Source organism: Schistocerca serialis, chromosome 3 (genome assembly GCF_023864345.2).
Source record: "Schistocerca serialis cubense isolate TAMUIC-IGC-003099 chromosome 3, iqSchSeri2.2, whole genome shotgun sequence".
Lineage (NCBI taxonomy): Eukaryota > Metazoa > Arthropoda > Insecta > Orthoptera > Acrididae > Schistocerca > Schistocerca serialis.
Genome location: NC_064640.1, coordinates 704,127,052 through 704,141,243, shown reverse-complemented (window position 1 = coordinate 704,141,243; position 14,192 = coordinate 704,127,052). Strand labels below are relative to the sequence as shown.

The 14,192-nt window shown below is 45.2% G+C and overlaps 1 protein-coding gene across 1 annotated transcript in view; it reads right to left on the bottom strand.

Moving 5' to 3' along the window:
- The window catches only part of LOC126469563 (uncharacterized), a 635,094-nt gene that overhangs the window by 498,101 nt on the left and 122,801 nt on the right, over window positions 1–14,192 (bottom strand). The window contains exon 2 of the mRNA XM_050096682.1: window positions 7,927–8,068. Within this exon, the coding sequence (XP_049952639.1) occupies window positions 7,927–8,068 (142 nt within the window). The remainder of the gene's footprint in view (window positions 1–7,926; window positions 8,069–14,192) is intronic.

Here is a 14,192-nt window from a genome sequence, read left to right as displayed (position 1 = left end):
GCGTCAAATTTTCTTGGATGTGTACTAAGTGAACGTGATACGCTTTTTGTTTTATTTACAAACAAAAGCTGAACAGTGAAGTTGGCTTGTAAATTTGAGAAAAAAAACTGAGTAATGGTAAAACCAAGTCTCTGATTCTGACGCATAGAGTGTGTAGAAATAGAAGTTTCTCAAAAATTAAAACCCCAGGCTATAGAGAGAGATGTTTGATTTTAGGTCACCCTCTATGTATGTTTGTAATCAGTTCTCTGACGTATCATTTCGTCCCGGGGTTAATTTTAACAGGCTTCACGTGAGAGCGTCGGGTCTGATGGGAGCGCTGCTTCACGTGTCGAAATGCTTTCGTAGAGAAATTCCCTGTCTTACTGTCTTAGGTCCAAACTGAAGATAAACACTAGCTGATCACTTTCCTTTTTTGGAACTTCAGAAGTTGAAAACTGTACTTAGTTTACGAAAAAGCACACAAGGTCACCATCATTCCTGTGAACAACCGGATGAACAGGAAAAGAAATATTATGTGCTATATATGTAACAAGGCCCCGGGAGTAGACAACATTCCATTAGAACTACTGACAGCCTTGGGAGAGCCAGTCCTGACAAAACTCTACCATCTGGTGAGCAAGATGTATGAGACAGACGAAATTCCCTCAGACTTCAAGAAGAATATAATAATTCCAATCCCAAAGAAATCAGGTGTTGACAGATGTGAAAATTACCGAATTATCAGTTTAATAAGTCACAGCTGCAAAATACTAACGCGAATTCTTTACAGACGAATCGAAAAATTGGTAGAAGCCGACCTCGGGGAAGATCAGTTTGGATTCCGTAGAAATGTTGGAACACGTGAGGCAATACTGACCCTACGACCTATCTTAGAAGAAAGATTAAGGAAAGGTAAACCTACGTTTCTAGCATTTGTAGACTTAGAGAAAGCTTTTGACAACGTTGACTGGAATACTCTCTTTCAAATTCTGAAGGTGGCACGGGTAAAATACAGGGAGCGAAAGGCTATTTACAATTTGTACAGAAACCAGATGGCAGTTATAAGAGTGGAGGGGCATGAAAGGGAAGGGAGTGAGACAGAGGTGTAGCCTCTCCCCGATGCTATTCAATATGTATATTGAGCAAGCAGTAAAGGAAACAAAAGAAAAATTCGGAGTAGGTATTAAAATCCATGGAGAAGAAATAAAAACTTTGAGGTTCGCCGATGACATTGTAATTCTGTCAGAGACAGCAAAGGACTTGGAAGAGCAGTTGAACGGAATGGACAGTGTCTTGACAGGAGGATATAAGATGAACATCAACAAAAGCAAAACGAGCATAATGGAGTGTAGTCGAATTAAATCGGGTGATGCTGAGGGAATTAGATTAGGAAATGAGACACTTAAAGTAGTAAAGGAGTTTTGCTATTTGGGGAGCAAAATAACTGATGATAGTCGAAGTAGAGAGGATATAAAATGTAGACTGGCAATGGCAAGGAAAGCGTTTCTGAAGAAGAGAAATTTGTTAACATCGAGTATAGATTTTAGTGTCAGGAATTCGTTTCTGAAAGTATTTGTATGGAGTGTAGCCATGTATGGAAGTGAAACATGGACGATAACCAGTTTGGACAAGAAGAGAATAGAAGCTTTCGAAATGTGTTGCTATAGATTAGATGGGTATATCACATAACTAATGAGGAGGTATTGAATAGAATTGGGGAGAAGAGGAGTTTGTGGCACAACTTGACCAGAAGAAGGGATCGGTTGGTAGGACATGTTCTGAGGCATCAAGGGATCACCAATTTAGTACTGGAGGGCAGCGTGGAGGGTAAAAATCGTAGAGGGAGACCAAGAGATGAATACACTAAGCAGATTCAGAAGGATGTAGGCTGCAATAGGTACTGGAAGACGAAGAAGCTTGCACAGGATAGAGTAGCATGGAGAGCTGCATCAAACCAGTCTCAGGACTGAAGACCATAACAACACATATATGTAACATAATATAATGGCTCGTCACAGTGGTAAGACACGTTCCCGTCAGTTACCGAAGTTAAGTGCTGTCGGGCTTGTCTAGCACTTGAATGGATCGCCGTCCGGGTCTGCCGAGTGCTCTTGGCAAGTGGGGTGTGCACAGCCTCTGTGAGGCCAGTTGAGGAGCTACTTGACTGAGAAGTAGAGGTACCGGTCACGAAAACTGACAATGACAGGGAGAGCAGTGTGCTGACCACATGCTCCTCCGTATCTGGTGACACCTACAGCCTGAGGATGACACGGCGGCCGGTCGGTACCGCTGGGCCTTCAAGGCTTGTGTGGATGGTGTTTATTTGTTTTCATATGTAACATAAAGAAGGAAGAAAATGACTATAATGACTACCTAACAACCATCTAGATATATGCCTGTTGTATTTGAGCGAACACAACGAAAATGTAAGTCATTCTGTCGTGGAAGAAATTTGAGCTCTTCTTGCGATGGACACGAGTTCAGCATCTTACCAATCGCAAAACATCACTAGCTGCTTTGCATACTTTCGAAAAGTGTGACTATGTTTATGGCAGATCTTTCGAATTGGTAAAGCGCAACGCACAAACAGTAGAAACTCAGGTCTCATCTTGAGCTAGATACATATTTTTATTCACTAATAATATTTCATTGAGTTTCACCGCTGCATCTGTCTTATTGTGAATTATACACACATCAAAAAAAGTTTTGCATCACCCCGGTTCCCAGAACTCCTGAAGATAGACATTGACTGTGGATATTGTATTACAGACACAGCCCATTTGAATGCTCACTAAACCCGCCCAAAGGTGTAAACAACCATGCGTGAGCAGTGCCTATTAGACGGAGGAGTCCGACAGCCGATCAGTTCCAGTCATTCCACCAGGAAGGAGGTACACAGCTCGTGTTTGTAGTTCTACCATGCCTAGACGGTCAATACCGCGATTCGATCGTGTCCGCATTGTTACTTTGTGCCAAGAAGGGCTTTCCATATGGGAAGTGTCCAGGCGTTTCGGAGTGAAGCAAAGAAATGTTGTTCGGACATGGAGGAGATACAGAGAGACACGGATTGTTGACGATATGTCTCACTCAGGCCGCCCAAGGGCTATACTGCAGTGGATGACTGCTACCTACGGATTATTGCGCGGAGGAACCCTGGCAGCAATGCCACCATGCTGAATAATGCTTTTCGTGCAGCCACAGGACGTCGTGTTACGACTCAAACTGTGGGCAGTAGTCTCCATGATGTGAAACTTCACTCCTGACGTCCATGCCGAGGTTCATCTTTGCAACCACGACACCATGCAGCGCGGTACACATTGTCCCAACAACATGCCGAATGGACCACTCAGGATTAGCATCACGTTCTCTTCACTGACGAGTGTCGCATATGCCTTCAACCAGACAATCATTGGAGACGTGTTTAGAAGCAACCTGGTCAGGCTAAACGCCTTAGACACACTGTCCAGCGAATGCGGCAAGGTAGAGGTTCCCTGCTGTTTTGGGGTGGCATTATGTGGGGCCGACGTACGCCGCTGGTGGTCATGAAAGCCGCTGTAACGGCTATACGATACGTGAATGCCATTCTCCGACCGATAGTGCAACCATATCGTCTTCATGGATGACAATTCGCACCCCTATCGTGCTCATCTTGTGAATGACTTCCTTCAGGATAACGACATCGCTCGACTAGAGTGGCCAGCTTGTTCTCCAGACATGAACCCTATCGAACATGCCTGGGAGGGATTGAAAAGGGCTGTTTATGGACGACGTGACCCACCAACCACTCTGAAGGATCTACGCCGAATCGCCGTTGAGAAGTGGGATAATCTGGACCAATAAGACGTGCTACTTTGTATTGGAGGTACCGGTGTGTACAACAATCTGGATCACCACCTCTGAAGGTTTCGCTTTAGGGCGGTACAACATGCAATGTGTGGTTTTCATGAGCAACAAAAAGGGCGGAAATGATGTTTATGTTGATCGCCATTCTAATTTTCTGTACAGGTTCCGGAAGAAGATGAAAAACCTTTTTTGATGTGTGTATGAACTGAAGGAAATGGTGATCCGTTTAGAGCAAATCAACTTGTTATTACATCCAAATACTCCCCCTCCCCTTCTTTCCTTCTTTTTTTCCAAACGTTTTGGAACACCTCATTTGTAACTGTAAATATTGAGTGACAAAGAAGAAAGGGAGAAAGGAAAAAGAAATTTGGGTCTTATCGCTATTTTTAGTCTGTTGTAGAATCATGGAACACACTTTTTGGTGTCGTATTGAAACATTTATAGAGAGCTAAAGTCGCCACAGTAGAAATTAGCATGAATTTGCCAGCAGACTTATTCTGATACTCAGCACCCAGTCTAATGGCGTGTTTCATACAAATCGAGGTGGTGCAGGGTGTCAACACTGGCTTCCCATTAGAGAGAACCGTGTTTCAGATTCCAGTCCGGTTATCCATATTTAGGTTTCCCTGAATCGCTTATGGCCAGTGCCGGGCTGATTCCTGGGAACGTTACCGTGGACCGCCTTCCCCAATCCGAGCTCGTGCTTCGACTCTTATGACTTCGATGGATAGCGCTGGAAACTTCGCGAGGCTGTTCCCCTATGATGCTGGTGCGTACAGGTAAATTTCAACGGCAGAAATTTCATGCGAAACACAGGTGGTCCCCCAGAGGATCAACTGCGTTGTAGGGACTGCCAGCTGACCTTCAACGTATACAGTTAAATTCATACTCTGAAGACTACTGAAGTGTCCTGCAGAGACCACTTGCTATTGTACCAGTTATTATGGCTTCTTGCAGTTCCATTCACGTATAAAGAACAGGAAGAATGATTGTTTCGACTCCTCTGTGCGTACTCTAATTAGTCTAATCTTTTCCTATCGATGCCTACCGGAGCCGTACATAGAGAGTTGGAGTACATTCCTAGATGCATCATTTAAAGCTGGATCTTGAAACTTACTAAGCAGGCTTTCACGAGGTAGTTTGTGTCTACCTTCATGCGTCTGCCAGTTCAGTTTCTTCAACATCTCAGTGACACTCATCTACGGATCAAACAAACCTGTGACCATTCGTGCTAACCTTCTCTGTATACGTTCAATGTCCCCTGTTAGTCTTACCTGACGCGATTCCCACACACTTCAGCAATATGCTTAGATAGGTTGCATGAGTATTTCGTAGGCAACCTCCATTGTAGACTGACTGCGTTTCCATAAGACTCTACAAATGATGCGAAGATTGCCACCTGCTTTACCTACAACTGTCTGTGAGATGGTGCCATTTCATATCGCTACAAACTGTTACACGCAGATATTTGTGTGAGTTGACAGATGTGTTGACAAATGTAGCGTATTACTAGCAGGAAAGAGCCATTACTGTTAGACTAGACGATTGGTGATCAATCACTGGAAACAATAATCCGCAAACTATGCAGGAGTATGCGGCCGAGAAGAATCCTAAGGGTTTAAGAAGTAAGTCGCTTACAAAACATTCGTCACAACGAGTCTTCAGTACTGTTCGTCAGTCTGCTAGCCTTAATAAGCAGGATTGATGGAGGAGGGAAAAGATCCCAAGTAGAGTAGTGCATCTCGTCACTGTTCTGTTCGGTAACATTAGAGGGACATGGAACCGCTCAATGAACTCCAGCGGCAGACGGTACATAAGAGGCGTTTTGGCTCACAGATACGTTTACTCCTAGCAAGAGTCAGCAACGTATTACTTCCTCTCATACACCTACTGCAAACTGGTCACAACGGGAAAATAAAATCAGAGAAAATCTGGCTTACCAACAAATGTTCTTCCCACGCACGATTCATGGATGGCACAGGAAAGGAGGAATGTCATCGTAAGCTACATCTACACACGTACTCTGGTAGCAAATGCATATTGCATGGCGTTGGGTACTTTGTGCTATTTCTAATCATTCCCTTCCCTATTCGACTCGCAAATGGAGCGAGGGAAAAACGATTTCCAGTATTCACGTGTACGAGCGCCAATCTCCCTTGTTTCGTAGCCACGGTCGTTGCACGCCTTACGGTCACTGCGCGCAATGAACGTTGGGAGAAGTGGTATCGTTGCGCAGTCTGCCGCAAATGTTGTTTCTCTAGACTTCCTGAAAAGCGTTGCCTCTGGCCTCCAACAATTACCATCTAAGCTCACGAAGCACTCCCATAACACTGTCGCATTGACAGAACCGACCCTTAACAAATCTAGGGGCGCTGCTTTGAGTTGCGTGGATGTCGTTTCTTAATCCCACCTGATGGGAATCCCCGTGCAAGCATCCAGATTTAGGTTTCCCGTGATCATTTAAGACAAATACCGCGATGGGTTCTGCTGTTTCCTCTGGAAGATACTGAGCACAGTCTTATAGAGAAGAGCGCCGACCACTGCCAAGTACTCAAGTGCAACTGAGTTAAGGGTACCCTCCAACAGAGGGTGCTGAATGCAAGACCAGCTTCACGCTTCCATCGTACGTCACTCAAATAATTCGGAAATGGACATCCATCCGCAAAATGTGAATATAAGCCGACACACGGCTCCACTGAGACAATATCAACGCAATATCGGCACTATCTTAACACAGCATCAGGACCGTACCAAAAAGAGCCGAACTGGACGCTTCAGGTGATCTTACTTATCGCTTGCTGGATCCAGGACTACGCCACAGTTAAAGACAGATTAGTGTAAGAGATCTCTGTACTGTTGCCACACACAATCATCATAATACAGTTAAGTATCTGGAAGGTTTCTCTGATTAAATTATTGTAATTTATTGTTAATCTGTGTTGGTATCATTTTGCCATAGCTGTTGCATGACCCTGTTTGACCCTCTGACGAGGCTGTATAGCTGCTGTGTACAAGCACCCCACCTCATAACAGCAACTACTTTCGTTTGGGGGTGGGGATCTCTTCTTGCCACATGTTTAACACCAAAAGCATCCGGTGGATGCAACATGAAAGCAAGCGCGTGGCCGATTTCTCTTCCTACCCCGCACGAATTCGAGCTTGTGATCCGTCTCTACATCGTCATAGCCTGACCGTTAAACCCTAATCTTCGGTCTGTGCTTCCTCCTTTCCTTCGAACAGTACTCACGAATGGGTCGCACACACGTTCTGTACTCCCTATCTTTTATAGGTGCAGTACACTGTCCCTTAACCCTCCCAACCAACAGCAGCCAGCCATTCGCTTTCCCAACAATTAGCGTTGTGTGCTCGTTCCTGTTCATGACGTTTCACAACTTTACGCCTACATAATTAATGGACGTGAATGAGTCAAGTAGCACACCATTACTACTGTATTCGAGCATTACAGGAGGCTCAGGGATTACAACACTGGATTAGCATTCGGGATAACCGAGGTACAAAATTCCTTCCAGCCATCAAGATTTATGTATGTTTCCCGGCAATGATCTGAATCACCGGGCTGATTCCCTGAAACGGTCACGATCGTTTCCTTGCGATCCGAGCTCGTGCCTCGTCTCTGTTGATCGACGCGATGTTACATCGTAATCTTTTTCTTAAATGTTCCGTGAGTTTTCAACCCATTTGGTTTAGCTTAAATTTGTCCACATTTACAGCTAGCTGTCGATAATAATAATGGTTCCCTAAGGATGGAGGTACTTCGGGACACACACACACACACACACACACACACACACACACACACACACAGAGAGAGAGAGAGAGAGAGAGAGAGAGAGAGAGAGAGAGAGAGAGAGAGAGGGGGGGGGGGGAGGGGGAAAGGGTGGCGGGAGGCGGAATTAATTGATTATTATTGTATACAGTACGTGTCGCACTTTCTGACTCGTTGCATTTTTCTGTGAACATTCAAGGCGCTCACCATACACTTTCCTTCACTCAAACTCATTTATTACGTTTACGTCAAGTTGCATGGCGCGAACTGAAGACGACTGGGCGCACACAGGAAAAAGTAACAGGTATACTCACTCGTCGACGACGACGAACTTGTCGCCATCGGAGCGCAGGCAGCGGCCCTTGCTGCTGAGGCGGCTTTGCTCTATGCTGATGGGCTGGCGCACCCCTGACTGGAACCACGTCCCGTGCCAGCGCGACGGGAACATGCACGCCCCTGCAACACCACAAGTCAGTCTGAAAAACGTCTGAAAAAAGCAACAATTTTATGGGCGATGTATAGAAACATATCTCTGTTGACATACGTAAAATATCTATATGACTGTCTGTTACTGTCAGTTTCTATTTTTAACGTGTACTGTGGACTGTCACATGTGCAAGTGATGTATAATATGTGTGAGTTTCTGCTTAAGAGGACAACAAGAAATCCGTGAGTAATAGCTATTTCCATATTCGCCATTATCTATAGAGATGAAAAAAAAAGAAACACTAGCGCGATGGCGTAGTGGTCAAAACACTGGACTCGCCTTCGGGAGGACGATGGTTCAAATACCCCTCTGGCCATACACATTTAGGTTTCTGTAATTTACATAAATCACTGCTGGGCGGAGTGGCGAAGTGGTCAGAACACTGGACTCGCATGCGGGAGGACGACGGTTCAAACCCGCGTCCGACCATCCTGATTTAGTTTCTCCGTGATTTCCCTAAATCTCTTCAGGCAAATGCTGGGATGGTTCCTTTGAAAGGGCACGGCCCACTTCCTTCCGCACCTATTCCTCGTCCGATGACCTCGCAGTTTGGTCTCCTCCCCCAAATCAACCAATCCTTTCCTAACCCGACCCTGTGCTCCATCTCTAGTAACCTTAAACTCTAATCTTGATTCCTTCCTTCTGCAGAGAGAAATTCGTCACTATTCATAAAGTTGTGTTAGTTTATATATGTTACAACAAAAGTACGAGACCAAAGCGACAGCTCACACATCGCAAATGTCTGTCATTAATGTCATAATACAGTGAAGCATAGTAGATGAGTTTTTAATTCGTTGCAGTAGAGACGTCAGAAAAAAAAATGGCTCTGAGCACTATGGGACTCAACATCTTAGGTCATAAGTCCCCTAGAACTTAGAACTACTTAAACCTAACTAACCTAAGGACATCACACACACCCATGCCCGAGGCAGGATTCGAACCTGCGATCGTAGCAGTCCCGCAGTTCCGGACTGCAACGCCCGAATAGAGACGTCATTCCATCTAATATGAATGAAGAAGTACACTGATAAGCCGCCGGCCGGTGTGGCCGAGTGGTTCTAGGTGCTTCAGTCTCGAACCGAGCGACTGCTACTGTCGCGGGTTAGCATCCTGCCTCGGGCATGGATGTGTGTGATGTCCTTACGTTAGTTAGGTTTAAGTAGTTCTAAGTTCTAGGGGACTGATGACTTCAGATTTTAAGTCCCATAGTGCTCAGAGCCATTTGAACCATCTGAATTGATAAGCCAAAACATTACGACCACCTGCTTCATAGCTCGTTTGCCTGTCTTTGGAACGAAATAGTTTGTTGGTAGGTTTGTGGAGGTATGTGGCATTAGACGTCTACGAACAGGTCATGTAATTCGCATAAATAACGGGTCGCTGATTTGTGTACGCGGTGATGGTGCGACAGCGAACCAGATGGATTCCATAGGATTTACATCAGGCGAATTTGGTCGCCGAGACATCAACGTGAATTCACTATAATGCTCCTCAAACCACTGTAGCACGGTTCTGGCTCCGAGACACGGACAATTATACTGCTGATAGATGAAATCACCGTCGGGGAAGACGTCAAGCATAAAGCTGTCAGCGTGTCTTCGGTTACTACCGCAGGTCCCGTGCAAGCGTAGTAGAATGTCTCCCGCAGCATAATACTGCTCCCACAAACCAACGTCCGTGGCGCGCTGCACGTTTCGAGCCGCAGTTCCCCTTGATGACTACGTTTGTGGAGACGACCGGCGGCCTAGTGTAGCAAAAATGTGATTCATCGAAGAGCCGAAACGTTTCCATTGATCGACGGGGATTCCGATGGCCCCGTGCCCACTTCAATCATAACTGAAGATGTCGTTGGGCCGGCCGAAGTGGCCGTGCGGTTAAAGGCGCTGCAGTCTGGAACTGCAAGACCGCTACGGTCGCAGGTTCGAATCCTGCCTCGGGCATGGATGTTTGTGATGTCCTTAGGTTAGTTAGGTTTAACTAGTTCTAAGTTCTAGGGGACTAATGACCTCAGCAGTTGAGTCCCATAGTGCTCAGAGCCATTTGAACCATTTTTGATGTCGTTGGGTCAACATGTGAACACTTAGGGGTGGTCTACTGCGGAGATCCATGTTTAACAATGTACGACGAAAGGTGCGCCCGAAACAATTGTGTGTGTCCCAGCATTGTGCTCTTTCGGCAGAGAAGCCACAGATCAGCATCTATCCTACTTTACAGAGCAGACAAGCCTCCGAACCCCACGTTCTGTGAAGAGTCGTGGACGTTCAACCACTTAGCGCCTAGTGGTAGTTTCACTGTCCTAGCTCTCTCCGTACATGCTCACGACAGTGGCACGTAAACAGTCGACCAGCTTCGCCGTTCTCGAGACACTCGTTCACAGGCTCTGTGTTATAATAACCTGCCCTTTGTCAAAGTCGCTTATCTCAGTGAATTTTCCCGTCTGTCAGAGTGATCCTCCTTTCATGTCTGCTCACATACTTTTGTTACCGTGTCACGAGCTCGAAAAACTACCAGGCGGCATCCAATGTTGCTGTGAACTGTGGTTATACGGTTTTGGCTTATCAGTGTAGTATCATATGGGAAAATCCTACCGTAAAAATGGTTCAAATGGCTCTGAGCACTATGGGACTTAACATCTGTGGTCATCAGTCCCCTATAACTTAGAACTACTTAAACCTAACTAACCTAAGGACATCGCACACATCCATGCCCGAGGCAGGATTCGAACCTGCGACCGTAGCGGTCGCGCAGTTCCGGACTGAGCGCCTAGAAAATCCTACCGTAGAGCACTGTTTATTAGGCACTAACGCATACCAAACAAGTGAACGTTAAGTAGTGGGTCAAAAAATACTCTGGTTACTGTTAAAGTATTTTTAGTTCCAAAAAAATAACATTGTCCTACGGCATCGTAGATTGCTATAACACGAATTTCAAAAGAAAGAAACTGATAAATTCCTGGAGAGGCAAACGCAACACCTTGCTATTAGACTCATACTGAGAATAACGAAACACATACCAAACAAGGAACAACGAGACGGGAGGTAGTATTTACATTTTGACTGGGTTAAGAAATTGTGTAAAAGAGACACTTTTTCTGCATATCTTGCTACTTTATACGCAATCAGAAATTTGCTTAGTGATTATGTATTTCAAATCCTTCTCATTGCAGAGATTTCATGTCTTAACATCGACTATATTCGGCTGAATATCCGAGAAGTATTTGAATGTTCGTTACTTTATTTGAAATAAAAAATTACTTTGCACTATTGGCCCGTTTCAACGCCCATATGATTTTCTAGTGTATACGAGCTTCCGACCTTATATAATGCCTCGACAGATCGCATGTAATGTTAAGTACGATGCTCAGTATATGCAACAAGCATCTGAATCCTAAGAGCTCACTACACCTTTCCCATGACGTAACAGCATGTAACGGAACACTCATGTGTACCCCGATGTTCAGTGACGCACCAAAGGTCTCATATACAATTGGAAATTACCAAGGTGTAAAAACTGGTCATTTATCTGAAGTTATTATTTATTTCAAGTACAGTAGCTTATTCTGCAGGAGAATGGTTCCACTTAGCAGGTTCATGAAGGCTGCATATCGCAGCTCAACTTTTGTGTCGATGTAGCACACATCAATAGCCACCAGTTCCCTACAAGCAGCAACGGGAAGAGAGATAAGTAAAATCGTAGAATAACGTAAAATATATTGGAAGAAATTTGTTTGTACGCACCATCCTTCGAACACGATCTACTGAGAATGAGATTTTCACTCTGCAGCGGAGTGTGCGCTGATATGAAACTTCCTGGCAGATTAAAACTGTGTACCCGACCGAGACTCGAACTCGGGACCTTTGCCTTTCGCGGGCAAGTGCTCTACCATCTGAGCTACCGAAGCACGACTCACGCCCGCTACTCACAGCTTTACTTCTGCCAGGAGAGCTTCTGTAAAGTTTGGAAGGTAGGAGACGAGATACTGGCAGAAGTACAGCTGTTGAGTACCGGGCGTGAGTCGTGCTTCGGTAGCTCAGATGGCAGAGCACTTGCCCGCGAAAGGCAAAGGTCCCGAGTTCGAGTCTCGGTCGGGCACACAGTTTTAATCTGCCAGGAAGTTTCACGATCTACTGAGTTCACAATGCACTCACGATATTTTTGTTTTGTTACGTTCGCACATGTTCGCCTACGTAGCTGAGTGGTCAGTGCAGATAGCTGCTGTGCAGAAAACCCAGGTTCGATTTCCGATTTTTTCTTGGTGGGAGGACTGGACCGCAGTGCACTCAGCCTCGTGATGCCAATTCAGGAACTAGGCCTACCTGATTGAGAGGTAGCGGCTTCAACCTCTAAACAACGACAACGGACGGGAGAGCGGTGTGCTGACCCCAAGCCCCTCGGTCCGCAACCCGTTGTCTAGTGGCTGCCTCTGGATCACGAGGTCCTGGGTTAGATTCCCGGGCGGGTTGGGGATTTTCTCTGCCCGCGGACTGGGTGTTTGTGTTGTCCTCATCATTTAATCATTACCATTCGTGACAGTGGCTAGGTTGGGCTGTGTACAAAAATTGGACTGTGTAAAAATTGAGACTTTGTACGGGCGCTGATGACCGCGCAGTTGAGCGCCCCACAAACCAAATTATCACCACCCAAGCCCCTCCATTCCGCATCCTCATTAAGCCGCGTGGGAGAGGATCACACGGCGACCGGTCGACATGGCATGATCTGCAGGGCCTGGTCGCGGAGACTAGTTTTTTCGTTTTCGTTTCTATTGCTGTTTGCACCCGCATAGATATCGATACTGTCAGAGATGGAACAATTATTGACAGAACAATCGCGGCATTACTTTGGACCAGTTTTGAGAACGCAATGCTGTTTTAAATGAAGAATTCCAACCTTGAACTGACAGCATTAAGGTCTAAACATTTCACTCCTCCATTGTGTTTCCCGGTGAACACACGGCTGTACAGAGGACACACATTGCTGTATTCTTGACGATTCGACCGCGTGCAAATTGTTATCTTGTGTAGTGTCAATCATTGACAGGCTAGAGCCAAATTTGCTTGCATGCACGAGCATAGCGTATAGGTATACAAAGAGAATACGCTACTGCCGCAGTCGTACGCTGGACCTAGTATTTCTGGTGTTGCGAGAGCCTTCCCTTTACTTCGTCTAGAACAATCTTCGTCATACTCGGGGATGTTCTTTCGAGGCGCGGTGGCAGTAACGAGATACGCAGGTGACATGAATTGACTTGGAAACTTTAAAACAGAAGCCCATTCGCTGCTCCGCTTGGTGGAAAAAAAAACAGTGTACCGGAAAATAGGTCAAAGAAGTAGATAGTCTGCAACACATCCGTTGCAGTTACGAGTAGAATGCTAAGGCCAAAAGCTGCATCATTCTGTTTGTTCCGTCAACTTCGTATTATTATTTAAATTTTTAAAGTCATTTCAGCAGAGTTCTCATTTCGTAACTATTAATGGACCACTTATGTTTCTTTAATGAAATAAAGCAATCGAAACCTGTAGAGCTTTTTCATGACCTATTCCAGCTAGACCACACCAATATGCTCCTCGTAGCAGACAGGACTACCGTCTGATAACTGCATGAAGTGACAGACATTTCACTGGGTTGTAAACTTGAAAGTCTTTTACGAAATGGCAAGAAATTCATGTGGAAAAACTACTGATACTTTACTGGGAAAGGAAACTCTCCACCAAAACCACCTCAGATTTAATGATAAAATGGCACAGTGGGTAGCCTGTCAAAATTGAACACAGATCAAGCATGAAAATTGGAGAAGGTGTACTGTTGAACTGTGAGAAAAGAAGCAAAATAGAAACAGTGAACGCTCCAAGCTCAAGATGTGCAAGATCGAGCAAACTGCAAGAATCACGGCATCGTGACTGTGTGGTCACGGTGTTGGGCTACAAAGTGGGAGATTCGCGTTCAAGTCCCTTCGTGACCCTTATTATTTTTTCACAAAATTATGAACTTACCTTCCGGATATTGATGTGTCCGTTCTCCTTGTCTTGGCAATTGTCATACTATGCATTGTTTATAGATTATGAGTCACGTTGTAAGAATATTTTACCGTCGCAA